Source organism: Crinia signifera, chromosome 2 (assembly GCF_055691185.1).
Source record: "Crinia signifera chromosome 2, ASM5569118v1, whole genome shotgun sequence".
Classification (NCBI taxonomy): domain Eukaryota; kingdom Metazoa; phylum Chordata; class Amphibia; order Anura; family Myobatrachidae; genus Crinia; species Crinia signifera.
In genome coordinates this window covers 348,857,475-348,885,326 of record NC_139218.1, presented here as the reverse complement: position 1 = coordinate 348,885,326, position 27,852 = coordinate 348,857,475, and the positions used below count along the sequence as shown (strand labels likewise).

The 27,852-nt window shown below is 46.4% G+C and overlaps 1 protein-coding gene across 1 annotated transcript in view; it reads left to right on the top strand.

Moving 5' to 3' along the window:
• Positions 1-27,852, top strand: part of ATP7B (ATPase copper transporting beta) — an 88,276-nt gene that overhangs the window by 42,360 nt on the left and 18,064 nt on the right. The window contains exons 6-16 of the mRNA XM_083169711.1: positions 279-440; positions 7,667-7,743; positions 11,637-11,808; positions 14,758-14,991; positions 18,398-18,489; positions 18,748-18,875; positions 19,657-19,811; positions 21,261-21,395; positions 22,911-23,105; positions 23,469-23,651; positions 27,533-27,728. Coding sequence (XP_083025837.1) covers positions 279-440; positions 7,667-7,743; positions 11,637-11,808; positions 14,758-14,991; positions 18,398-18,489; positions 18,748-18,875; positions 19,657-19,811; positions 21,261-21,395; positions 22,911-23,105; positions 23,469-23,651; positions 27,533-27,728 — 1,729 coding nt within the window. The remainder of the gene's footprint in view (positions 1-278; positions 441-7,666; positions 7,744-11,636; positions 11,809-14,757; positions 14,992-18,397; positions 18,490-18,747; positions 18,876-19,656; positions 19,812-21,260; positions 21,396-22,910; positions 23,106-23,468; positions 23,652-27,532; positions 27,729-27,852) is intronic.

Below are 27,852 nucleotides of genomic sequence, written 5' to 3'. Positions count from 1 at the left end.
CGAGGGAGCACGCATCAATAACGGTATAGTGCCTACACACTAAATGATATCCACAAAAATATCATTAACGAAAAATGACGGTAATAGCCTAATGTGCACCCAGCTTAAATTTTGCTTCATTCACCCCCTTATGTTGGGTAGAGAAAGCCATCTCCATGTAACATCTTTGTAACCTTCTTGAGATGAATCAGCTCTGGTAATTACTACTTACAGTATAAATATCTGCAAGCATCTCCTACTTGTGGTACATGACTTTGTGGCTATTTTGTTCTCTGTAGATCACAGGAATGACCTGTGCGTCATGTGTTCACAACATCGAGTCCCGGCTAATGGGGACCCCAGGTATACTACAGGTCTCTGTGGCCCTTGCCACCTGCAAAGCTCAGGTCAAATTTGATCCAGAAATGATTGGTCCACGAGACATCATACAAGTTATTGAGGTACAGTAAATATAACATGTTATAAGGTATAATATCAGTATATACATAAACTTCTATCTGTCCTTACGCCAAGAAAATGTCCATATACCCTTTTCTGGTAAAATAACTTTCCTTGGCAATGCACATAGGGCTTGATTCTGAGTTAATCTGGCTATTCAGGACGAGTCCAACGTAGTTTCCCCAACTACTGTCCCATCCAGGGGCGTAACTAACTATTTCCTTCATGCCATTGGTGGCCACTGGGACAGTGGGAAGGGGGCGGAGCCATGGCGACAGGCACCAAGTAGCTAACACTTTAGTGGTGCAGCCCAGGCCCCTCCTTCCCCACACTCCATCCTAGGTCAGTTTTTTCTTGGTGCCTAGGAGCACAGGCACGTTTTTAGTAGCTGCTGCAGTTTTCTGCAGCGTTTTTTAAAAAAAAGTTTTTTTTTTGTTTTTTTTTCTACACTTGCGGTGAGCAAGCCGGGTGGACCACCCAGGCTGCTCACCTGCTCCGGAGCCAGCTCGTCGTGAACTGCCACGGACCTGCAGGCTGGGTCCCAGCACAGAGGGACCGTGCGCCACGGAGCAGGTAAGCCGCACTCCCCCCCTCCCTCCCCACAGCACGCAGCGGTATCGCGGCTGGGGGGAGACGCGAGACAGAGACGCTTCCCGATGGAAGCTTGACTCTGTCCCGCAACGGTGACCTTGAGACGCTCTGTCTCGCAGCGGCGTCTGGATAGATGCCGGAGGGAGGGAACCCAGCGCACGTAGCCGCCGGGGGTGGGTGCGCTCCGGGCGGTTTCCTGGCGGTGACACTCGGTCCCCACAGGGGAAACCGAGGCCACTAGACCACCAGGGTTATTGTTGTAGCGGTGGGGGCCGCCATATTTTTCTCAGCCCTGGCAAGGTTCCAGGAGGGGGGGGAGGTCCCTCACCTCCTCCCCGCCCAATCCCCGGCAGGGAGCCTCTATATGAGTTCCCGCCGGGGACTGCCAGCGTCCTGTCCTAATGGAGGCTTGACTCTGTCACACATCGGTGCAGAGGAGCAGCAGGAAAGCAGCTTTCGTGTGGACACTGTGGCACCCTTCCTTCCCCGGTCTCCAGACGGGTCAGGTTGTACTACATTGACACTGCACCCTTGAGGTGTTCAGTGCTGTGTTTTCACACCCCTCTCTATATAGGGGTTTTCTGTGCAAATCTCTCTATTCACTCTGTCTTGTATTGAAGTGGGATAGAGCATAGCCATGACTTCTAAGTCAGGCTCAAAGTCCGCAGGACCCTCGCGGTCAGGGGACGCTCCTGCCCTGAGGGCCTTTAAGTGTGTTAGGTGCAAGGAGAATTTTTCTTCCACCTCGACAGACCATGGGGGTGTGTGTACACGCTGTAATGGTGGGGACTCTGTGGATTCGGCCCCGTCACAGGCATCCCATTCCGGGGAACCGGGTTGGGCGCAGGCCCTGACGGCAGCCATGAGGGACCTTGCTGGACAGCTAGCCGCTTCCCGTTCACACCCTCAGCCCCCACCAGTGTTGAGTCAGCCTTCACAGGCGACTCTTCCACCAGCTCAACCGGCTCCGCTCACGCAGTCCCAGCCTCAGTTGCTGACGCTGGCGCCTGAGCCAGTTTGGGTACAGGGCCTTTCTTCCTCAGTGCAGGGACTGGTTCAGGTTTCTTCCTCTCTACAGAACCTGCTGGGTGTCGCTAGCAAGCGCAAGAACCCCAGAGCCCGCACCCAGAGAGCTGACTCTACGGGGACGGATACTTCAGGGGACGACCAGGCGGACACAGATGACCCTGTTGACCTGGATGACCCGGACGACCCTGACGAGGAGGCTACATCCCAGGACGAGGTTATGACTCAGTCCAGGGTAGATGCGCTGGTGAAGGCGGTCCGCTCTTGCTTAAACATACAGGAGCCAGACCAACCCCCTGCGGAGGAGGCACCCTCTTTTAAGCGTAAGAAGAAGGATCCGGCTGTGTTCCCATCTTCAACGCAGCTGGAGGGAGACCTGGCAAAGGCCTGGTCTGCTCCTAATAAGAAATTTACAATTTCTAAAAGGATGGTTTCTTCTTATCCCTTTCCGGCAGACGGGCGCACGAAATGGGAACGCCCGCCTCAGGTGGATTCCCACATAGCCCGGCTGGTAAAGGCTACTATCTTGCCTATTCCCACTGTGGCGGCTCTAAAGGACCCCACGGATAGAACATGTCTTTAAATCTATCTTTACTCATGCGGGTACGCTTAATAGGCCAGCTTTGGCCTCGGCCTGGGTGGCTAGGGCGGTAGGCAAATGGGCAGATATGTTGACGGAGAACATTACGTCAGGCATACGCAGGTCGGAGCTGCTTTCTCTGGTGGACCATATCAGAGAAGCCTCCATGTACTTGGGCGAGGCGGCCCTGGACACGGCTACGTTAGCCTCTAGGATCTCGGCGTCTTCGGTTGCAGCCAGAAGAGCCTTGTGGCTCCGCACTTGGAATGCGGATGCAGAGTCCAAAAAGGCCCTGGAGGCCCTTCCTTTTGTGGGCGATATGCTTTTCGGTCCGGAGCTGGACAAGATTGTGACTACGGTAGCCACTTCCAAGACAGCCTTCCTCCCGTCGGCACCCTCTAAGCCGAAGCAGTCCTTTCGTTCCTTTCGGCCGCAGGGAAAGCCGAGGGGACAATCTTCAACAAGAAGCCGTCCTCCCAGGAGGGAGTCGTTTGGTAAGAGCAGACAGTCCCAGTCTGGCAAACGTCAGCCTCCTAAGGCCCCGGAGAAGGCCTCCCAATGACTTGGGGACCCCTCAGGTCGACTCCCTGCCGGTAGGGGCTCGCCTCCTCCATTTTGCCAACAGATGGAGGGAGACGACATCGGACAATTGGATTTTGAGTATAGTGTCGGTAGGATACTATCTCTCCTTCAACAGGCGTCCGCCGACCCGATTCTTTATCACGGGGCGCCCGGCCTGTCCTCTGAAGGCGGAGGCTCTCAACGCCTCCGTTCAGACTCTTCTCCAGTCTCAGGTGATAGAAGTGGTTCCTCCTCAGCAGAGGGGCCATGGCTATTACTCCAATTTATTCCTGATCGGGAAGCCGGATGGTTCATTCCGACCAATCCTGAATCTCAAGGATCTCAATTGTTACTTGAACATTCCGCGGTTTCGCATGGAGTCCCTCCGGTCCATTATACAGGCAATGGAGCCGGGGGATTTCATGGTATCTCTGGACATCAGAGATGCATACCTGCATGTTCCGATACATCCGGATCACCGCAAGTACCTCCGGTTTGCAACCAAGGATCTTCATGTCCAATTTCGGGCTCTACCCTTCGGAATCTCTACAGCACCAAGAGTCTTTACGAAGGTGATGGGAGTTATGGCAGCCTTCCTTCACCTCCAGGGAGTGCGGATTCTGCCTTATCTGGACGACCTTCTGATTCTGGGACAGTCCAGAGAACTACTCCTGCAACATCTAGGCATTACGCTGGACCTGCTCCAGGCTCACGGTTGGCTAGTGAACTGGCGCAAGTCCAGCCTGGAACCCTCCCAGGAGATGATACATCTGGGAGCGCGTCTGGATTCCCAGGCCCAGAGGGTCTATCTTCCAGACAAGAAGCGGCTGGCTTTGCAGGCCCTCTTACGAGGGTTTCTCAAGCACAGGAGAGTCTCTCTTCATCTATGTATGAAGATTTTGGGCAAGATGGTCTCGTGCTTCGAGATGGTGGAATTTGCCCAATTTCACTCTCGTCCGTTGCAACACCAGATCCTCAAGTATTGGAACCGTTCACCACAGGCTCTGAAGAGGCAGGAGGTAGTACTCTCTCAGGAGGTTCGACTATCGTTGCTCTGGTGGCTCAAGCCACGTCACCTGTCCATGGGACGGCCCTTCCTAGTCTCCGACTGGGTACTCTTGACGACAGATGCCAGCCTCAGGGGCTGGGGAGCGGTGGTGGAGGACCGATCCTACCAGGGAGTTTGGTCCCACCAGGAGTCGGGGTTGCCGATCAATATTCTAGAGCTCAGGGCGATCTACTTAGCCCTTCTCCAGACGGCCCCCCTGATTTGCTCTCGGGCAGTCAAGGTACAGACAGACAATGCCACGGCGGTGGCGTACATCAATCACCAGGGGGGAACTCGGAGCAGAGCAGCTTTTCTGGAGGTACAGCCAATTCTTCGTTGGGCAGAACGTCACCTCTTGGCATTGTCGGCAGTGTACATTCCCAGCGTCGAAAACTGGGAAGCAGACTTTCTGAGCCGCCAAGAGATCCACTCCGGAGAATGGTCTCTTCATCCAGAGGTGTTTCACTCTCTAACCCTTCGTTGGGGAAGGCCTCAGATAGACCTCCTGGCATCCCGGTGGAATCACAAGTTGCCTTGCTACGGGTCCAGGACTCGGGATCCAGGCGCATTTCTGGTCGACGCTCTGTCGGCACCTTGGCCGTTCGATCTGGTGTACGCCTTCCCGCCGGTGGCTCTTCTTCCTCGGTTCCTAAGAAGACTCAAGCGGGAACGGGTAAGGGTAATCCTGGTGGCCCCAAACTGGCCACGCAGGGCCTGGTATGCCGATCTCCGGCTCATGGCGGAGGAACCTCAGTGGCGGTTACCTCTCCGGCCAGACCTTCTGTCTCAGGGACCCTGTCAACATCCCAACCTAGCTCGTCTCGGTTTGACGGCTTGGCTCTTGAGAGGGAGATCTTAAGAGACAGGGGGTTCTCAGATTCTGTGATAAGAACCATGATAGCGGCCAGGAAGCCGTCTTCAGCAAGAGTCTACTACAGGATCTGGAGTTCTTTCTTTCGCTGGTGTGAAGAGCACGAGAAGAATCCAAGGAGGTTCTCGTTGCCCAAGGTTTTGGCCTTCTTGCAGTCGGGAGTGGATTTGGGCCTTCAACATTCCACTTTGAAGGTTCAGGTCTCGGCGCTCTCGGTTCTGTTTCAGAGGCGCATTGCGACAAGACCGGAGGTTCGCACTTTCCTCCAGGGGGTCATGCACGTGACTCCTCCCTTTCGGAGTCCCGTAGTCCCGTGGGATCTGCCTTTGGTTCTGAGAGCTCTTCAGGTGGCTCCGTTTGAGCCTCTGGAGTCGGTGGAGTTGCGTTGGCTTTCATGGAAGGTGTGTTTCCTTCTGGCAATTGCGTCAGCTAGGCGGGTCTCGGATTTGACCGCTCTATCTTGTAAGCCACCGTTTTTGGTTTTCCACCAAGATCGGGCAGTCCTCCGTACCAGGTTGGGTTACCTGCCAAAAGTGGTATCCAGGTTTCACGTAAACCAGGAAATCGTGGTTCCTGCTTTCCAGGATTCAAGAAGTGGAGGGGCTCTTGATGTGGTTCGGGCCCTTCGCATCTATGTGGATAGGACCAGGGAGATTAGAAGAACAGAAGCTTTGTTTGTTCTTTATGATCATCAGAAGCGGGGTTGGCCCGCATCTAAACAGTCCATTGCCAGGTGGTTGCGGCTTACGGTTCAGCAGGCATACCTCCTGGCGAATAGGCCGACGCCAGCAGGGCTCACGGCCCATTCCACTCGCTCGGTAGGATCATCGTGGGCTGCGGCTTCCGGAGTCTCCGCAGAGCAGCTGTGCCGCGCAGCCACATGGTCTTCCATGCACACTTTTATACGCCACTACAGGTTTGATACTTTCACCGAGGTCGACTCTGCGTTCGGCCGTGGCGTTCTTTCTGCAGCTCAGGAGCGTTCCCTCCCGTGAGGGGACAGCGGTGGGACGTCCCACTGTCCCAGTGGCCACCAATGGCATGAAGGAAATAAGGGGATTTTTGTCCTTACCTGGAAAATCCTTATTTCTGAATCCTTTGGTGGACACTGGGCGCCCGCCCAGACGCCCCTGATCGGCGGATGGGTTGGTTTTAGGGAATGCTCTTGTTCATGGTAATACAAGATCTCTCTTTTTCTTTCTTTCATTCTCTCCTTTCCTGTGCTCCTAAGTCCGGTGGTAGTCTAAACTGACCTAGGATGGAGTGTGGGGAAGGAGGGGCCTGGGCTGCACCACTAAAGTGTTAGCTACTTGGTGCCTGTCGCCATGGCTCCGCCCCCTTCCCACTGTCCCAGTGTCCACCAAAGGATTCAGAAATAAGGATTTTCCAGGTAAGGACAAAAATCCCCTTATTTTGCGCCCCCCCCGCACGTTTTTTCGGCGCCCCCCCCCCACCCCCGCACACACCTAACCTGCCCCCCCCCCCCCCTTCTTACCCGTACCTGCACCTGCGGTCTGCGTCTGGCCCAGCTCTCTGCCGGGACCTGCCTGACCGTCACGGTCCCGGCCGGCTCCTGCTGCTACAATGAAAACTGACTCTTAAAAAATGGCTGCCCCATACTGCAGACAGAAAACTGTCTGCAGTATGGGGGCAGCCATTTTCTAATTGTCAGTTTTCATTGCAGCAGGAGCCGGCCGGGACCGTGACGGTCAGGCAGGTCCCGCAGAGAGCCGGGCGAGACCATTTGCAGCCTGCAGGGTAACATCCACATCATTCAATGGTCACCGACACATATGTAAGGTTGCGCTGAGCAACCTTACATACTGTATGCATGCACGTTCAGAAGGAAGTGGGCGGGCAGCTGACATCCGGTGATGTCAGCTGCCAGCCCCCCTCACTGGCATCATCGGGTCATTAGCATGAGAACATGAGAACGCCCAGCATTCTCATGGGAATGCCCATGAAACGCTGGGTGTTCCCATATGCTAATGGCCGCAAGGTTGGGTGCATGCCTTCTGTTCGCTTTGGCCGAACGCACCATGCGCAGATATGCGCATGAACAAATACAAAACATCGGCCGCGTGTGAACAGACCTGAATAAGGTCCTATGTGTATTTGTTAAGGCCACTGAAAGAAAAGGAAAAAAACATAATGTTGATGAGCCGAGAACCAGTTCTTGTTCCCAGCCCATTGTACTATTGTAGGCTTTATTAGGCCAATGGATGTATCATTGGTTTTATATGGTTTCATCAAGAGCCGCTTCATTTTTTATTTATCTGCTATCTGTGGCATTATAGAATTGCAATAAATATGTAGACTTTTAATAATGAGTTTTGATCATTTCGCTGAATAATTATGCAACTGTTCCATTAATAATCAGTAATCATATTCCATGTTCTTGTTTTATAAATGTTTGTAATATTGCACCATAGCACAATCTTCTCTATAAGAGTGATTGCGAGTTATACTAAACATGTAGTGGTAGGTTACAAATAACCATTTACTATCCCATTTTGAATAAATCTTCTTGATTATATCTTCTTTGTTTTAGAGGATTGGTTTTCAAGCTGCTTTACCTGAAAGAGATACAACAGCTCACAACCTGGACCATAAACAGGAAATAAGGCAGTAAGTGTATAAATAATCATGTCACTCAATAGGTATATATGGTTTGAGCGAGCATCCGGGTACCACTTCTAAGTGGGTATTTATTTATTTGCAGTTTCTTATATAGCACAGCCTTGCAGTTTCCAATTGTAAACAGAGATAAAACAAACTGGGTAACGACAGATAGACTTGGAGGTAGGAGGGCCCTGCTGCAAGCTTACAATCTATAGGGACATAGGAGGGAAACACAAGGACAGGCACCAGTAATAGCATAGCTTGTAGGTCCAGAAGGGAAGCTATATAATACATAAGTGCCTCAGAGGGTTATGCGTGTAGAACTTAAATATGATAGGCTTGCCTGAAGAGGTGAGTTTTCAGGTAACGCTTGAAAGTTTGGAGGCTAGTGGAGAGTCTTATTGTGCGTGGAAGGGCATTCCATAGGGTGGGAGCAGCCCAATGAAAGTCCTGTAATAGTGAATGGGAGCTGGTGAGCCATGCAGAAAAGTTAGAAGACTATGATATAATGAGTGCAGGGATAAGAGATTTAGTAGTGTCTTCTGTGAGATAGGGTTGTATTTTGGATATGTTTTTAAGATGCATGTAACATGATTTTGGAGACAGATTGAATGTGGGGAACAAAGGACAGTTCAGAGTCGAGGATGATCCCTAGGCAATGAGCTTGTGGGGTAGGGTAGATTGTTGAGTTGTCAACAGTGATGGAGACCTCAGGATGGTAACTGTTCTTAGCTGGTGGGAATATAAGTAATTCCGTTTTGGAAATATTGAGTTTGAGGTGGCGAGAAGACATCCAAGATGAGGGTATGGGTCATAGGGCCAACAGTCAATAGGTTGACCCTTATTGGTCGAATGCCATAGCTTAACCGGGTGGCAGCAACTGGTGTAAAATCATTGGCAGCATGACAGACACACAAACCCCCAGCATTCATTAGCCCTTAGGAGTCTCACATATATGGCTTTCGCAGTTTCCCCCAACTACAGTCGCATCATTACATATAAAGCAAGAAATTGGCTCTAATAGATCAGTCATTAAATGGTTAAAAAATCAGTATAAAAACAGAAAGCATCCAAGGGGTTATAAAATAAATAAAATGAACACCCAAACATAGACAGACACGAGGAATTGTATGTGTTACCACATACACTTCATCTACGTGAAGGATCGGCCCTGCGTGAATCCCGTCATTAGAAGAGCCACTAGCCAATTGGTGAGCCCTTCTGTAGGAGCAGCATACTGAATGGCTTTGAGCGGCTGCACTGTCCATTAAGCTTCCTTTAATAGACTTCAATGGTGAGAAACCTACTTTGAAATACATTGTATCCATCAATGGAAACTTCAAGGTTACTAGAGGTCAACCTTTTGGTTCCCATCATAGGATATAATATAGCAGTTCCCACCATAGACTTTAATTGACTAAGACACAGAAACATAGTAAATTCCTGGATTTTAGTTAGAAAACCGCACCTGTCTGATCACTCTCACCCATGTTTAATCTCCGGCAAACACCGATGAGACTTGATTCTTAGTAAATATTCCTCTAAGAATATAGTTGCGGGGAAAGATTAACCAACGAGATATATTCTTGTTATCACTTGTTACTAATCTTAACAGTCATATGCCTGAAAAATGACAGCTTCTTTTAACCTAATGTTTTATGAAAATGGTGTTAAATGTATATATACACAGCCTTTGTGATGTCACCGAGGTTTGTTTTGAAATCACTACTTGATATATGAAAATTTGGATGGATAGATATAGATTGCTGTATAACTAGATATCAGTGGTGAAATGGAGGCAGGTTTATATGTATCACTTCAGTAGTCTTATCTTGTCACTGCATAGGAAAAAGGATGTCCGTTACACAGGACTAATCAAATACAAAAAGGTAGTACGTATATAACCAGGAGGTGTGCAACCGTAGGACATAAAGGATTAAGACAAATTCAAAAAGAGGAAAGTATGTCCTTTTGTTGGTGCACCAATGTTAATTTTAAAATGTATCTTTTAAACAGGACTGACACATTCAAAATTTTACACGTAAGCTTGATTTGCGAAGTGCGTGCCGGCTAGCGGTGCGCCGGAGGATTCGCACTATAGCACTTTGATATTTTTCTTACATGTAACATTTTTAATGTGTCAGTCCTGTTAGAGTGACCCCGCAGCCCTTGTTAGGGTAGCAGGAATCCCTTGTGCAGTGAGCAGCAGTACGGGTCAGGTCTGGGACGGTGCGCGGCATCCTCGCTACCGCTCAGTAACGTACCATAATATACGTTACCTAAAGCCGCACGGCTCTCACACTGAGGTAGCTGCATGGCAGCAGTAACAGTAACTGCAGTAAACAGCAGCACGGGTGAGGTCTGGTACAGTGCACAGCACCCCTGGCACCGCTCAGTGATGTGCGGTTACGCATACTAATAACCGCCCGCCTCTTCTACTGAGGCAGCTTTACGAAGTGCATACAACTTCGGTACTGGAATTTGAGTTCCTGCAGCCATCTAGTCGGGCCACCTTATCCGCCCTCTATATATCTTTCTATTTCTTAACCCTAACTACCCCGTGTTCCTGTTAAGAGGTAGAGACAGTGATATACAGATGAGCCGCTGCCTCTACACCATTGTTTTATGAAACTGATTGAATGCAATTCAGCAATTTAATTTGCGGTATTCAGCTACTAAATAAACAATTTAGACTCCACATATAATAAAGAATAGTCATGTTAAAGGATACGGAATAGTGGATTATATCATAGTCACTTTGTATCAAATATGTGAAGGAACTAAGGTCAGGAATACCGTGAAAACACTGCACATCTTCATCTAAATAAACTGACTGATTGACATACAGGTTGAGTATCCCGTATCTGAATATCCGTTATCCGAATTATTCCGAAAACCATACATTCCAGAAAGTGAATTTTTTTTTTTTTGCTAAAAACCCACTGGGGACATTTGTAACAGCACTACTGAGGACATGATATGTAACTGGCACTACTGAGGACATGATATGTAACTGGTACTATATATGTACAAGAAAATGATTGCTTGGCATTCAAATTCAATATCTGAGATAGGGCACAAATTTTGTTTCATGTTTTGAAACCTTGTTTTTTGAACAAATAAAATATATTTGTGTGCATTTTATGTGGTTGATGTGTTTATACAGCATAAATGCAAGATACTTCAAATACATCATTAAAATATTCCAAAATACGGAATAATCCATTATCCAAAATTCTCCTGGTCCCGAGCATTTTGGATAAGGGATACTCAACCTGTACTTACCGGCTACTGACACTACTATAACAGTAGATACCAGTGCTAATTATTGTGATACCGGCCCGCCACCTCATTTTAAAACACTTGGGGTGAGATTTAATAGGATGAGAGATTCAGAAAGTGAGAGATTTGGGAAGAAATCTCCAGTTTTTTTTAAAGCGGCAATCATTTACACTGCAAAATCAGTGTGATTTTGCAGTGGAAATGATTGCCGCTTTAAAAAAACTGGAGATTTCTTCCCAAATCTCTCACTTTCTGAATCTCTCATCCTATTAAATCTCACCCTAGTACTTGTCGTTTTTTCACTTTTCATGTTTAAATTTTTATTTTGCAATTTTAAGTTACAAATATAATAAAAGTTAAATTTTAAAATTAACATTGGTGCACCAACAAAAGGACATACTTTCCTCTTTTTGAATTATCTTGTCACTGGCCTACATGATAGCATTTGTGATGTACATAACTCAGCTTTGGAATAAATGTTACTGCTTTCTATTGAACTGACCCTTATCAGCCAAATCTCCTAATACTAGTTATCAGAAAATGTTCCTACCAATGTAGGAAGTTGCGGTATGTACAAAGTTGAGTCTTAAAATATACATATTTTCCATGAATTACAGGTGGAGAAATTCCTTTTTGTTCAGTCTTTTATTTGGGATCCCAGTTATCTGCATCATGATCTACATGTTAATTACTCACAATAACAATATCCCTTCTGCGCTGGACAAAAACATTATTCCTGGATTATCCATCATGAACATCATCTTTTTTATACTTTGTACACTAGTCCAGGTATGTGCAGTGTAAGTGTTTTTCTGATGTATTGGAGCAAGGTTATTTAGACTGTAAACTGTATTTGGAATGTTTGTCTAATGACCAAGCTACAAATACTCTGCCACCCATCTTTCCAGCAGCCACAGCATTATGCTTCACTTTAACCCTTTGTGTGCCAAGAGAATTTGTCGAAATTGTGAACATTTTCAAGCAAACATTTTTATTCATCATAATGACCTGTAATATTTACCTTATATAGTAAATACAATCTTTTTTTTTTTTTTGCATACAATTTTTAATTTGAATTTATATATAACAAATGTGACTGACGCTGGCATTTTTTAGTGGCTTTTTTTGCGCATCTCACACAGAGCTGTTGGCACGTAAAGGGTTAAGGGTCACTTTCAATTTTCTAAAATTGTATCAAGAAACAAACAAAAATTATATATATATATATATATCAGGGTTGCCGACCCTCCCGGAATTTGCGGGAGTCTCCCGAAAATCGGGTCCTTCCTCCCGGCCCCCGAAAGGATAAGCAAACCCTCCCGGAATCAGGGGGACCCCCACTGAGCCCCCCGATCGCGGCATTTATATGCCGCAATCCACGGGTCTCAGGGGAGGGGGCGGAGCTAAAACGGCACAATCGTGTCGTTTAGCCCCGCCCCCTCCATGGATAACAGTTATTTTGGCTATTTGACGTAATGGGGACGGGGCTTAATGACGTCACAGTTAAGCCCCACCCCCAAAACGCGTAATGCAAGATTCCTCTCTGGGCTTCTCCCGGAGAGGATTTTTTGAAAGTCGGCAACCCTGATATATATATATATATATAATTTATTAACAGTTTCTTATATAGCGCACACATATTCCGCAGCGCTTTACAGAGAATATTTGAACATTCAGTCCCTGCCCCAGTGGGGCTTACAATCTATATTCCCTGTTGGGAGCCAATTAGCCTACCAGTACATCTTTGGATTGTGGGAGGAAACCGGAGTACCCGGAGGAAACCCACGCAAGTACGGGGAGAATATACAAACTCCACACAGTTAGAGCCATGGTGGGAATCAAACCCATGACCTCTGGTGTGAGGCAGTAATGCTAACCATTACACCATCCGTGCTGCTCAATATATATATAGTCATATACAGTAGCACATTTCATATTGGTTTCTTTGGGCACATTTGCCAGGGATGCGGTCATTACTTTGCCAGTGTCTAGATCGACAGTCAAAAGGTCGACCACTATTGGTTGACAATCAAAATGGTTGCCATGCATTATGTCAACATGGTCAAAAGGTCGGCAAATGGAAAAGGGTTGACATGGGTTTTTCATGTATTTTGTTTGGTTTAAACCAACTTGTTTATACTTACTTTTTCACTGATCTGTGCAGGGTTCTATCAAACTGCCAGGAGCAGGTCTATTTTTCGGGTGATTTTTAGTCATGCGATTTTTGAAGTTCGATTTTCTTTTTTTTGTCACACCAGCATAATACTGGATGCTGTTGGTTTTCATCACTGTTTTTTTTTTTTTTAATTACTGGATTATATAATGTGAATTTTGGCTCCTACCGTGTGCCATAATGTGAATTTGAATAATGTGAATTTTGGCTAAATCAGTGTGGCATAATGTGTAAGGGGCAAGTATAAGTATGTGTTGTGGTACAATACACTCAAGGACACTCCCCCTTGTGAATGGTCTCATACCCTTTTGAGTGGCCACACCCCCTTTTCCGGAGCATGGCTCTCGAATATTTACCAGAAGTATTAAGTGGCCCCCCCAGCTAAAATAATTGCTCACCCCTACCCTAGGCCCATAGTTTGTGTTGGATACACTATGGGTCGGATATGCCAGTGGTAAACTGTAACAGGTTGTGTTGGTAGTGCAGGGGTGCTGGTGGTGTCCTCAGAGCAGGGTGTCAGCTGTGCAGTAGTACCATCTGTGTAGATAATACAGGTGTGCTGGTGTTGTACTTAGTCCGAGGGTGGCGGTGGTGTCCTCTGTCCAACAGTGTTGGCAGTGCAGGAGTGTCAGCAATTCAGGTGTGCTGGTGGGGTACTCAGTTCGAGGGTGGTGGTGTCCTCACTTAGAGGAAGACAATACTATCACCAGTGCAGGAGTGCTGGCGGTGTCCTCAGAGCAGGGTCTTGGTAGAAAAGGTATACCGGTGGTGCACTCAATTTGAGGGCGGTGTGGTGTCCTCAGTTCAAGGGAGATGACAATGTCAGCAGTGCAGGAGTGTCAGCGGTGTTGGCAGTTCAGGGGTGCTGGCGGTGTCATCAGAGCAGGGTTGCAGCAGTGCTGGCTGTGTCAGCAGTACAGGTGTCACGGCGGTGCACTCAGCTCTGGCGGTGTTCTTAGTTTGAGGGAGACGACAGTGTCGGCAGTTGTGTCGGAGTGCCAGCGGTATCCTAAGTGTGTGAGGTGGCTGTATGCAAGGGTGCCAACAGTGAAGGAGTACCTGCTGTCTCTTTAATGTCTGGGTGCCGTCAGTGTTGGCAGCGCAGGAGTTCAAACAACACAGTTGGCAGCATGGGCAGCACGGCCACCCATTGATTTCAATGGAAGTTTTGAAATCTCCAGCCCGCCCACTACTGCATGTTTCCTGCTCCCTGCCACCTCTCTCCTGCAGTAGCCGGGCAGCAGCAGGTCGCAGTGCTTCTTCTGCCTGGCACCTCCCTGCTCTGCAGAATTTGGTGTCAGGTATTGGTTACAGTGCTATAATACCCTACATTCCTATGTATTTCTTTAAAGGTGATGCTACATACTGCCTACCAATTATGATTGCTCTGATTCCCTATGTATGTCAGTAAGACCCTACATCACATTTTCTACAGGGGATGTAAGTCCTAATTATGGCATAAATAAAATAATGTATTTACTATGTAAATGCTGCACTATGTGTATGCGGAATAATTGTGGTGATAAAAGCTTTGAGTAAAGGTGTAACGCTTATCTGATCCACAGATCTTTGGAGGATGGTACTTCTATGTCCAGGCTTACAAGTCACTGAAACACAAAGCAGCCAACATGGATGTGCTCATTGTCCTAGCCACGTCCATCGCCTATATCTACTCTGTGTGTATCCTGATTGTGGCCATGGCCGAGTGGTCTGAGCAGAGCCCAGAGACTTTCTTTGATACACCCCCTATGCTGTTCATGTTTATTTCCCTGGGAAGGTGGCTGGAGCACATAGCAAAGGTAATTGTGATAGATTAGTCCCTGCGGGGCTCAACAGGAAATCTCCACAAATCTGGAAATGTTTAACCATTAAGAGTGCTTGTGAGTATTGGCAACACTATAGTTGGCAGGATAACGATATGCCGATTACAGCAGAGCTTACGGGATTAAGTTTATCAGTTTACGTACTTACACATTAATCCTTACCTGTAAACTGATCTGGTTACATGAGCTGTGTATCAAGCATTGCTTAGAGTCTTGTGTTCTGCCAATTGCTCCCTTCCATGTGGTTGTAATATTTACTAGTTTATATAACGAAATTTACATTTTCTGTATTTTTATTGTTTTTGTTCTATACATTTTTGTATATTGGGCCTGATTCAGACCCATTCGCAACCCTGCCGATTATTGAATGACCGTGCATGTGCATGGTACGGAGTGTGTATGCACGGACAGGGAGCATATACACTGCGAGAGGTATTCCGGGCCCCGGTAAAATTGGGGGCGTAGCCACCTCCTGCGGTTAGGCCACACCCCCAATAGTATTATGGGGAGTGTGAAAAAAATCCTCTAAAGTCGAGTTATTTTCTTTTTTTATATTATCCCCCCACCCCTTCAGCGGCAGCAGCAGCGCACACCTACAGCATGTGCTGTGCTAATGGCAGGCTCAGCATGAGCTCTCACGCTGAGACGCTCATTGTGAGCCTGCTGTCAGCACAGTTTTGACTGTGTTTCTGTCAAAAGCAGGTAGATTAGCGGCTATTCCGTCAGTCCACCTGGTTCTCGGCAGGTCAGAACATTTCAACCTGCAGGACAAAAAACAGCTAGCAATGAATAGATCGGAACCCCTTCCAATCTAATCATGACGAAAACTGACGTCTTTTTGGCAGTTTTTACCTCAATTGAATATACCCCATAGCCTTAACGTGACAGTTAGGAGCTGATTGGTGGGTACTTTCTCTCTCTCCATGTTCTACTGATGATGGGATGTTGCTATGGGAAACCAATCAAATTATATGTATTATCTTCTAGAAGGTGCTAAATAACTGTAAATAAGAAGTAGAATCTGATTGGTTGCTTTCGTTAACACGACTCTTCAGTAGAACACCCATCTTAGTAAATGTACCACTTTAAATGGGAATACATTAAAATCCAATTAATGGCCCTCATTCAGATTTGGATGAAGGGGCTATTGTAGCCGGTTACTAGGCAGCAGCAGTGATAGCAGTAATAATGGTAATGCATCAGGAGACACCGCGGGTCCTGCATAAGCGCAGATAACTGGTACTGCATATAGGGCTTCTCCATCCACATCTGAATTACTCCCCAATGTTATTTCAAGTTATTACTATGATTATTACTATGCTAAAACACACTTGTTTTCTGTAGGGACACAGTATGTTTGTGTGTAACTACATCAATATATGGGATATAAGGGTTGATTCAGGTTCACTCGCAAAGCACATTTGGGGTGAGATTTAATAGGATGAGAGATTCAGAGATTTGGTAAGCAATCTCCAGTTTTTTTTTAAAGCGGCAATCATTTACACTGCAAAATCATACTGGTTTTGCAGTCTAAATGATTGCCGCTTTAAAAAAAACCCTGGAGATTTCTTCCCAAATCTCTCACTTTCTGAATCTCTCATCCTATTAAATCTCACCCACTATTTGCTAATGCCAAAACCATGCTACACTGCAGGTGGGGCTGATGTAACATGTGCAGAGAGAGTTAGATTTGGGTTATTTTGTTTCTGTGCAGGGTAAATACTGACTGCTTTATTTTTACACTGTAATATAGACATCAGTTTGAAGTACAACCCCCCCCCAATCTAATGGGCCCTACACACATACTGACGTGCGTAGGGAGAGCGTTCTGAGCGATGCTGCTTCGCTCAGAGTGCTCTCCCTCTCAGCACACAGCGCTGTGTGCCGAGCAAGGCGACTCCATTGAGAACACTAGCCCCAACCGATTAATAACCGGTTTGCATTTTATTAATCAGCGGAAGATTCAGACCCGTGGAACCACGCATTTGAAACGCTGTGTGGTCTACACACACACACAGAACTACTTTCTGAGCGATTTATTGAAATTATGGCTGAATATCGCTCTGTGTGTAGGGCCCATAACTCTCTCTACACATGTTACATCTGCCCCACCTGCGGTGCACATGGTTTTGACCATTAGCAAACCAAGGGGGTCATTCTGATTGTCTTGGTAAGCTGCAAAGCTCACAGTTTACAGAGTCCCTGTGCCACCGCCCATCAAAGGATTTCCCTTGCCTTAGCAAATATAAGTCAGTTGAGACTGACTTATATTTGCGTCCACCAGGACAAAGACAGGGCAGGTGGCTGACATCATGTGACATCAGCCACCTGCCTCTGTGCATTCCCATGGGCCAGCGCCTCCACCGCCCATGACCGCCACCCATCTCTCCCTCCCAGCTGCTAACTGCTTGGCGAGTGAGCAATTCGCCACTACCATTCGAAATCGGGGTTTGCCCATGTGCAGAAATGCGCATGTGCGTACCCTGACCATCGGTCCGAATTCGGTTAATAGCATGTGAACAAGAATTGGCCCCTAAATGTGCTTTGTGCGTGACTTGAATCACCCACATTGTATCCAATAAAAGTATTAGAAATCATATAAAACTATTTGTATGGTAACTGTCTATATTCAGTTCTTTGAAGGTGACTTTTATGTTATAATCCAAACAGTACAGTAATCGTTATCATTTTTTATTTAATTCTGTAAAATAAATTGGGGGGCATAATGCCATGCATATACATTGGTTACAGCGTTGCTCCATGTTCCCGGTGATATTTACCGCTCAGATCTCCAGAAACATGGCAGCATTGTAAATAGTTGCAGAGTGGGCCTTCCCCGGAATCAGGGACCCATGTGCACTGCACACCCTGCACCCATTATAGATACGCCCATGGGGATCAAGGAGGGTGGCCTTCCATACATGGACCTAATGCATTCCAAGCTGTGATCCCATATGCAGTTTACTGTACGACAATATGCTAATGCTGCAGATACCTGGAAATGGATTGAGAGTGACACCGCAAATATCAGCATCTACAGACGCAGAATTGGTTACATCGACCATCGGATAGCCCTATGGTCACACAAAATGGCAGCATGTACTTAGATGCAGGTGCCATGTTTTGGCGGTTGTCATTCTGCATACAAAAATGGTTGTGACTTGCCTGCTTTTTGCTGCCACTCCCCGTTCCACGATGCATGTGCAGTACAACCGGGACTGACAATACTCGCTCATCAGCAGGTTAAAGTTGATAGGAAGAGTTTGAATTTGTTTTCAGAAAATCTGGTGTGTTTTAGCATCCTGGAGATAGATAGCTTGCTCCAACATTGTGGTAAAGAATAGTTATCCAAACTCCGATTGTGACTTCCCTTGTATCACAGAGCAGAACATCGGAGGCTTTGGCCAAGCTGATATCCCTGCAAGCTACTGAGGCGACCATTGTTACTCTTGGACCAGATCACTCCATTCTGAGGTAACACACTGAGGTTTTTCTCTTTTATCAATTTGCAAAGATTTTTCTGATAAAAGTAATTTATTGTTGCAATTATTTTAATGGTCTACAATTTTCATTACATTAAAGAAACAAAACAACAAAAAAAAACATTTTCGGATAAAATTCTGATTTATTAGTAACATGGTGGGGTTCCTACATAATACTGTCTGAAAGAACTCTAATGATATAAATATTACTAAATATTGTTTACGGTAACACAACTTTTGTTCGTCACAGGGAAGAGCAGGTGGCTGTAGAATTAGTCCAGAGAGGAGATATTGTGAAAGTTGTACCTGGGGGCAAGTTTCCAGTTGATGGAAAGGTCATTGAGGGGACATCTATGGCGGACGAATCTCTTATAACAGGTAATTATTTAATGAAATACATGTAAATGAAAAAAATGAACTTGGTGCGTGAGGGAAGAGTGTCATCAGCAGAAGTCAAAACATAGATTGTGTAAGTTACCTAAATACATTATATACCAGTCTATGGCATGATATACTGTCATTAAGAACCCAGCATGATTTTTCCTCCGTTCTAAATGAAAAGTAAGCCAGGTCTTACTTTTCATTGGAATGCTGTCCTCCGAATATGGGGAGGGTGCTGACATCATGTTACGTCAACTGCCCACCCCAAGCAGTTATCAACACGCCTGTGTCTGCAGGGGTACGCCCAGCATTTTTATGGGCACGCCCATATAATGCGGGGCATTCCTGTGTTTCCCCACCCAATGCTCCTTCCTGCCCGCAATTCAGCCAACTCCCGACCATCTGAGACGGACGAATCAGCCCCATTGTGCGGGTTTCCCTGAGCAGTGCTAAGGATACTTGGGGATAAATGTACTAATATGTAAGGTGTGGTGTTGCCCATAGCAACCAATCAGATTCTATTTATTTATTTAGCACCTTCTATAAGATAATAAATAGAATGGTTGCTATGGGAAACATCCCATCTTCAATAGAACTACCATCTTAGAAAAATCTTATCTATAAGATATAATGTATATTTGTCCATGAAAAGTTGATGCTCCTTGTCCAATTTGTTTATCATTCTAATGTATGCTACCCTTGAGAAGCTGCGGTTGGCAGACCCTATATACGTAGTTCCTTGTATTACTTTCAATGCTCTTGTGACAATGTCATCTAGGTGAGCCGATGCCCGTCCGGAAGAAGCCAGGAAGCATGGTGATTGCCGGCTCCATCAATGCTCATGGTTCAGTGCTCGTTGAAGCGACTCATGTTGGCTCGGACACCACGCTGGCACAAATCGTTAAATTAGTGGAGGAAGCTCAAATGTCCAAGGTAAAAACAAATACAGTATGCTGCAAAATGCAAATACTGGATTAACAATGCCATGTTTCCATTACAAGATACTTGTAATGGTGTGTACACACGGTAGATTCGGCGTGCTATGCGAGTCCCACGGCATGCATGCAGTGGCACATTTTTGACTATATAGTGCAGATCTGCACTATATAGTCTTGGCTGCCCTCTCTATTTGACCGCCGACTTTCACTCACAGGGGAGCATGCATTGGCAGCGCATCGGGGATCGCAAGCCCTACAAAAGCATACAATCACCATGCGATCTGGCTTCCGATGTTTACTATATCGGCAACATCGAAAGCCATATCGCACCGTGTGTACACACTATAAGACATGGCAAATGCCATCTTTATATCACTCGCACACCACACTTGTGTAAACTATGGCCATGATTAAATAGAAAAATAGAACTCAAGAAATAGGTAACAAAGTAGGAGTGGACAGACGGAGACAGAAGAAACAGGAGGGAATGCCAGTTACTGTAATGGCAATATGAGGTCTATGAGTTAAGACAAACAAAGGGTCTAATCGCAGGACAAATTTGTTCTCAAAATGGGCTGCTTTTATACTACATTTGAGATTTCAGTTTGAACACTACTCTTCCAAATCTCACTCTCTCTCTATACATGTCACACCTGCCCCACCGGCAGTGCACATGTTTGTGCCCATTTTGAGAAACAAATTGTCCTGCGATTAGACCCTTTGTTTGGCTTAACTCATAGAACTCATATTGCCATTACAGTATGGAATTAGGCCCAAAGGCCTGAGACTTGCCAAACCTGACCTTTAGACACTGGGGCCAATTCAGACGTGTTCACACAGGTCCAAATTCGGACATTCTGTTCCCTTGTGCATGGGCATAGTTGCTAATGTGCATTGCAGGGCTCGGCTGTGAGCGCCTTCGGCAAGTTTTCCCTTCGCCAAGGTGCTCGCAGCCTGAGTGACAGGCATGGGACGTTCCTGGGTGCACCCCCAGCATGAGACGCAGGCATTCCCCGGCCTGTTCAGGGTGGGCAGATTGTAACGGCGCCCGCTCCCGATTTCGCCAAGTGAGTGACTCCAGCTGCTGGCCACAGGAGAAGAAAGTATTGAATGGTAAGTAACCTTCAAATGATCCTCTGTGCGGCCGGATGCAAATGGATGTATACGTGTACACATCCGTTCGCATCCCTTTGGGAGCACATTGTACATCTATATAAATACTAGTTATCAGCCCATCAACATGATGGAACAACATATCAGCAATGTCAGGGCCCGAAGCTGAACGGAGTAATTACTACGTCGGACGCCCTTTAGTGGCAACTGGCACACAAAACTTTTGAATCCCCCTCCACCCATAGAGGTGAGGCGCAGCATTAGCCTTTAATGACATAGGATTTCCATTTGAAGTTATGAATAATCTCTCCGTTTTATTGTAATTTTCTAGGCTCCGATCCAACAGTTGGCCGATAAAATCAGTGGCTACTTTGTCCCATTTATAATCTGCGTTTCCCTCCTGACGCTGATCGCCTGGATCACGGTTGGCTTTGTGAATTTTGATGTTATAATCAAATATTTTCCTGTAAGTTGTTTCTTATATTATTCTTGTAATGAGCTTGAACTTTCCCTATGTCACAGCACATCCTACCCTCTTACACACAGTCATTCCTCATACCCCTAAATTGTAGTATTACCTCATAAAGAGCCAGACATTCCTATATAGTCTATATGCCACATCCCTTCAACTCATAATCTCATTGACCCAGGCTTTATATTATATCTACTTCCCCATATTCTCTCACCTCCCTAGGGGAGGGATGGGGGGGGGCGGACTGTAGGAGCAGCAGAGTCTGCTGGGATTGGTGGCGTCACCGAGGCAGGGATGCCGGAAGAAGGAGATCTTGTGAGCAACTTCTGTATTAGCCTCGGGTGGCTGGATCCCTTAATCAGGCCGTGCTTGTAACTTGTCATCCAGACTTATTATTAGGGATGCCAATCCCAGGATCGGGATCAGCGGGATCGCGGGAATTAAGGCATTGTTGGGCCAGGATTTGAGTCCCGGGATTGGAGGCTCCAATCCTGGGATTACGGGATCACAATGTGCATGTGCATTTGATCCCCTTCTCCCGTGCAGCACTGAGCGCAAGCAGCGCTCAGCTCAGGTGCTGGCTGACAACAAGTTTGTGTGGCTGCGCAGTGTGATGTGAGAGTTCACGCTGCGCGGCCACACTAGGATTCCATGACGCCACGTCTGCCCGGACTCCAGAGTAAGCCGACTCCTCCCCAGCCCGCCGATGTCACCTCGTCTGCTCCCCTACCTCCTCCCCAACCTGCCGAGCGTGCCCCCTGCAGTCATCTCACCTGCTCATCCACCTCCTCCGCTGCCATGTATAGGGCCCGGCTGTCGGCACTGTCTCTATGCTCCTTGCTCACAAATGCAGGATTGGGCATATCAGGAGTCCAATCCCGGGATTGACAGTTTTTCAATCCTGAAACCCGGGATTGAAAAAAATGGCCCGGGAAAGGCCTCCCTACCTATACCATAGATCTCTTGTTAACTCACTTTTTCTGCAAGCAAAGGTATTGGGTCTTCTGAATTGTTTCGCTACCTAGCACCTCAAGCGAACTGCGACTCATTCTTACTCCACATATTAACTAAACACTTTTAAATAAAGAATAGAACAAATTCAACTACAATATAAATTATTCCACACAATACAAGATAATCAGTGACTCTCATTACTGTTTTAAGTAACTATTTTAAGTAACTGCTGGCCCTTATTCCTTCCACCTAGTCAGTAAATCACAGCTGTCAGTCATTTATCCACTGTCTCCTTCATTATTGGCCAGAACCTGTCTCAATGATCCATCTTTCTAGCTACGGTAGTTACTTACTTACTGATAATAACCTACTTGCCCTTAGTACATGAAAACTATGAATTATTTCTTCTACAGTTTTTATGTATGTAGCAACTTGTTCTCTTGTTGAGCGATACAAACAACACAATAACTTGAAAATTAGCAAAGTATGCAACTGGAATTATCTATTATTATCTATTTGTAACGGTTTATATTTCATAATTATTCTTATTTGCAGAATTACAGCAAAAAGATCTCTAAGGCTGAAGTCATCATACGGGTGGCATTCCAGACTTCCATCACTGTGCTGTCTATTGCCTGTCCGTGTGCTTTAGGCCTGGCTACACCTACTGCGGTGATGGTGGGTACTGGAGTGGCTGCACAGAATGGTATCCTTATCAAAGGTGGAGAACCTCTGGAGATGGCACACAAGGTGGGATATCTCTCTGACACAATCAAAATCAATTGATGGTTACTTAGCATCAAATGATTTCTCCTTCTCTGCTCAGCTCTCGCAGCCTCCGCGCGACCCAGGAGCCACTCAGCGGCTGCTTGTAGCGATGCCAAATCGGGGTGTGTGTTTTCGTCATCCGCCCACCCTGAGCAGGCAGGGGAACGCCTGCATTCGCTGGGGCTCGCCAAGCATCTCTATCTCCCAGAAATTCCCCTTGTCTGTCATTTGGGGACATTGCGCGTGCCCAGACCCAAGCCATCACTGGAGGGTGCGAATTCTGAATCGGCCCCCGAGTCATATTCCCTGTACACAGTGAATTAGGATGTTGTTTTCTTGTTTCAGATAAATACGGTGATGTTTGATAAAACTGGTACAATAACACAAGGCGTCCCTAAAGTCACGAGAGTTCTGCTACTGGGCGATGTAGCCAGGATGCCTCTGAAGAGGATGCTGGCTGTAGTTGGAACAGCAGAAGCCAGCAGTGAGCATCCCCTGGGAATGGCAGTCTCCAAATTCTGCAAAGAGGTAATAAACCTGTAGGCTACAGAAACAATAACATGCACACCCCTTTAATAAACAAGTATACTATGGAATAGAGAGAAAGTACTTCAGTCTTGTACATGCTAGTGGTCTGGTATCCGAAAGGGGTTATTCGATTTGTAAGAAGGTTGATGGACATTTAATAACCAATTTAATCCATGAACAACTTATAAAAGTTAGTTTTTTTTTGGTTTACCCCAAAAATACTATTAGACATATGTATTGACTAGAGCATTGTATTGTTCAGAAACATACTATAGAGGTTTTACTAATAGTGGCATTTACACTCATACACAAAGTACAGTACATATGATTTACTGTCAGGCACTTACACACAATGTGATATACACATACAGTACACATCAATAGCCATATAGGTTTAGCTACAGCTGACACATCACAGGTACAATTATAGTTATATTGGCGAAGACTGTGTAACAATGGCGCTGCCATTACCTAGCATCCCCGGTTGCCGGGCAACCGCAGGAACCTCCTGCGGAAGCAGCACCCAGGAGCGTTGTCCCTGGTTGCCAAGCAACTGGCCCCAGGAGACGCTGCTGCAGGGGGGGACGAGACACCGGAAGCCGCTGCAGCCCCGGGACCCGGCGCGCACACATGCGTGATTGGTTTCCAAGTCCTCATGAGTTTCTTTGAGATTATTGACCTCCGTTATCTATCCACTACCTCTTGATAGTGGCAAAAATCGTCCACCTTGGAATCCAGGGCATCTGATTTTGTGCCCAGAGAAGCGAGCACAGATTTAAATTTGTCTACTGGTCTTCACAACTCTTATTGAAAGGTCCGTTTGATTCCATCAACTATGGTGGTAAGGACCCCATGTGTAGATGGGTCAATATGGACCCATCTACACATTTTATAGGGAAAGAGGACCCAACCTGATCTACCGCTTGCAATGGCTTTTAAGGTCTAGAAGTGAATATACTTGTGTAGTAGCAGATGAGGCCTTTTTGTAGCCATGCTGAGTTATGCACAGAAAGTAAGGAGTGATATAGTAGACTAGTAAGCAAATGCTTCGAAAGCTAGTCTGCTACCTTGTGATTGCCTCTGTGTGTGCATGTGTATCATCTATATATAGATGATGAGAAACACGGATCCATGATAAAAACCACAATAAAAAGGACCTTGTGTGCTCAGATTAGGTGAAATAGGTAGAACATCTTATATTTAATATAGGTTAAACGCAATGGACAATTGTCTTTTTGGTACTTGTGTATTTTGGCGGCGCCCCCGATCTCCATCGTGTGATGTTTTAATCGCATCGCATCGCATGCCATGCACCCGATGGCATGCAATGCGATACGACGCGATTTTTGCCCCCTATGCGATGAAAGATTGTATAAGCACCCTAATGGGTGCTTCCAATGTTAAATGCACCCCCACGCCACCCCCCCACTATAAACGTAAACCCGAAGCGTGGCGAGCGCAGCGAGCCCGCGAGGGGCGGCGGTACGCGTCCTCCGACCTTTTCATACCCCCACTATCCACGTCCGCGTGGAGTTGAGAATAGAAAGTGTGGCGAGCGCAGCGAGCCACCGAGCCCGAAGCGTGGCGAGCGCACGCGGATACCTTCACAGGTATCGGAGTCCCCTCGCGGGCTTCACAGGTATCCGCTGCGCTCGCCACACTTTCTATTCTCAACTCCACGCCGACGTGGATAGTGGGGGTATGAAAAGGTCGGAGGACGCGTACCGCCGCCCCTCGCGGTCTCGCTGCGCTCGCCACGCTTCGAGTTCACGTTTATAGTGGGGGGGTGGCGGGGGGGTGCATTTAACATTGTAAGCACCCATCAGGGTGCTTATACATTGTTTAATCGCATCGCATTGTATGGCATTGTACAATATTGCCCGATATCGCGTCGCATCGCATACCATCGTATGCCTTATGGTATGCGATGCGATGGGCGCCGCCAAAATACACAAGTACCGTCTTTTTCAACCTAACTAACTACATTATGTAACTACTTCTTGTTGTCAAAGCAGCAGACGTGAAACCAGGAATTTTAAGTAAACCTGCAGGTGTTCTATACAAATGCAGTATAAAAGTATACGGGGATCTGAGGTCCTCTAGTGGAGACTGAAGTAATATATCAGATTGATGAATAATAGTAAAAGCACAATATTAAAATAACCAGTTCACAGAGGAATGATTACATGTGCAAATGACAAATGCATAGCACTGACTAGGGTTGTCAGAAAATCAATATTGCCACAACTCTTCAAATCAAAAATAATGCGACAGTCCGAAGGTTGTACAACCTGGGTGTTGGATGTCCCCGAACTGGAGGCTAGATGCGAAGAGACTAGACAACTGGTAAACTGAAGATATGGAGGTTTAATATAATTCTTCCCATACAGATGATAAACAACGGAAACGGTAATAGCATGTAAAAGTATAAATGTAATCAGCAAAACTAAATAGTCCAAAACAAAGATGAACTCAAAGCCAGGGCGCAGAATCTAAGCTGTCGGCGGTGGAACCCCGCAGCCCACACTAGAGCTCATTGGATGGCTCAGGAATATAACTAGAGTCCAAGTAGTATACCGATAATGGGGCAGATGTATTAAGCTTTAACAAGAGATAAATGCAAGGGTGATAAGGAGAGATAAACGTCCGGCCAATTACCTGCTAACTACCATGTTACATGCTGTGTTTGAAAAAAGTCAGTTAGCAGGTGATTGGCTGGACATTTATCTCTCCTTATCACCCTTGCATTTATCTCTTGTTAAGGCTTAATACATCTGCCCCAATGAGAGCAGGATCAGCTAGCTGCTGGCAATGGTGAAACCAACACTGTGCTAGAAGTGCTGACAGGTGGAAACGAATTATCAATGGTACTGATAGTAGGTGAATCGGATGACTGATGATAGCGATGGTAGATGGATCAGATGATCAATGGTATCAATAGTCATATGTTTGCACAGTAGAGCAGGCTAGCAGGATCCAAGCTCACACACAGAGCCGTGTGACTTATGGCACTGGCGATCTGTACCTTGTGAATCAGAAAGTTTTATACCCTGAGGAGTAATGGGATTGGCTGCATCAGGTGACCACAGGATTGCTCAGAATTGGTTGGAAGCTAGATCACATGACCCTGAACAAGATGGCACTGTCCATACTGCCTACTTTGAGGGAAACAGACCCAACTGTAGGGGTATAATTACCCAAATTTGGGGGAAGTGGCATGCCTTGCCACAGTTTTAGCATTCCCTAATAGCAAAACTGTGGCAAGGCATGCTGGGTTGTGTAATTTCACAACACCTGGAGGGCCACAGTTTGGATATGCCTGCACTAGACCATGTACCCAGGTACCTGCGTTGCCACTTTGAAGATGAGAAGTGAACGTGCAGGGGCTGTGCTACTGTCTCTATCTTACATATGGGCAGCAGGCAACTGTTGGTGAGACACTGGAGTCTGCATGGAGAGCGCACCGGATCCTGCGAAGGATAAGCCAATTGGTGAGTAGCTGGCAGGCAGCGATTGGTCCCAGCAGTGGGTACCAACATATTGCTTACATATAAAAAATAACAGAAAACTAAAAAGTAACAGAAACACAAAATAACCACATACACACAAAAGAGGAAAACCTACCGGTTCTTGTCATTCATCAAGTTCCCGTTTCTGTGTGAAAGGTATGTCAGTGTAGAGTAAATATTAAAGTAACACATCCATATGACTATAACTAGATAACAGCACTATACAAACATGCAATGTATACACTGCCCTATAAAAACGACAAAAATATAATAAAACATCTTTTCGGTCTCCTTGGATCTTACTTCATAACTGCCATGGCAGCAATTCTTAACAGTGAGAATAGAACTAACAGCTAATTGTATGTTCTCTAGGAGCTTGGCACAGAATCCCTGGGATATTGTACTGATTTCCAGGCTGTCCCAGGATGTGGCATCAGCTGTAAAGTGAACAACGTGGAAAGTGTCCTGGTGCAGAGTGAGGAGGGTTTGAACGAGCAGAACCTTTACAATAGTGGCCGCAGCGGACCTCAGGAAGACAACTTACTGATCATGGAACCGGTATTACAAGGTATAATTCTGGATGTTTCATAATGCTGTCTGGAGATCTCCATGAGAAAGCTTACCCTGGCTGTAGCATGGGGCAACTGTGTGCCCTGCCCCAGCAGCAGCACACCACTAAGAACAAAGCGTGT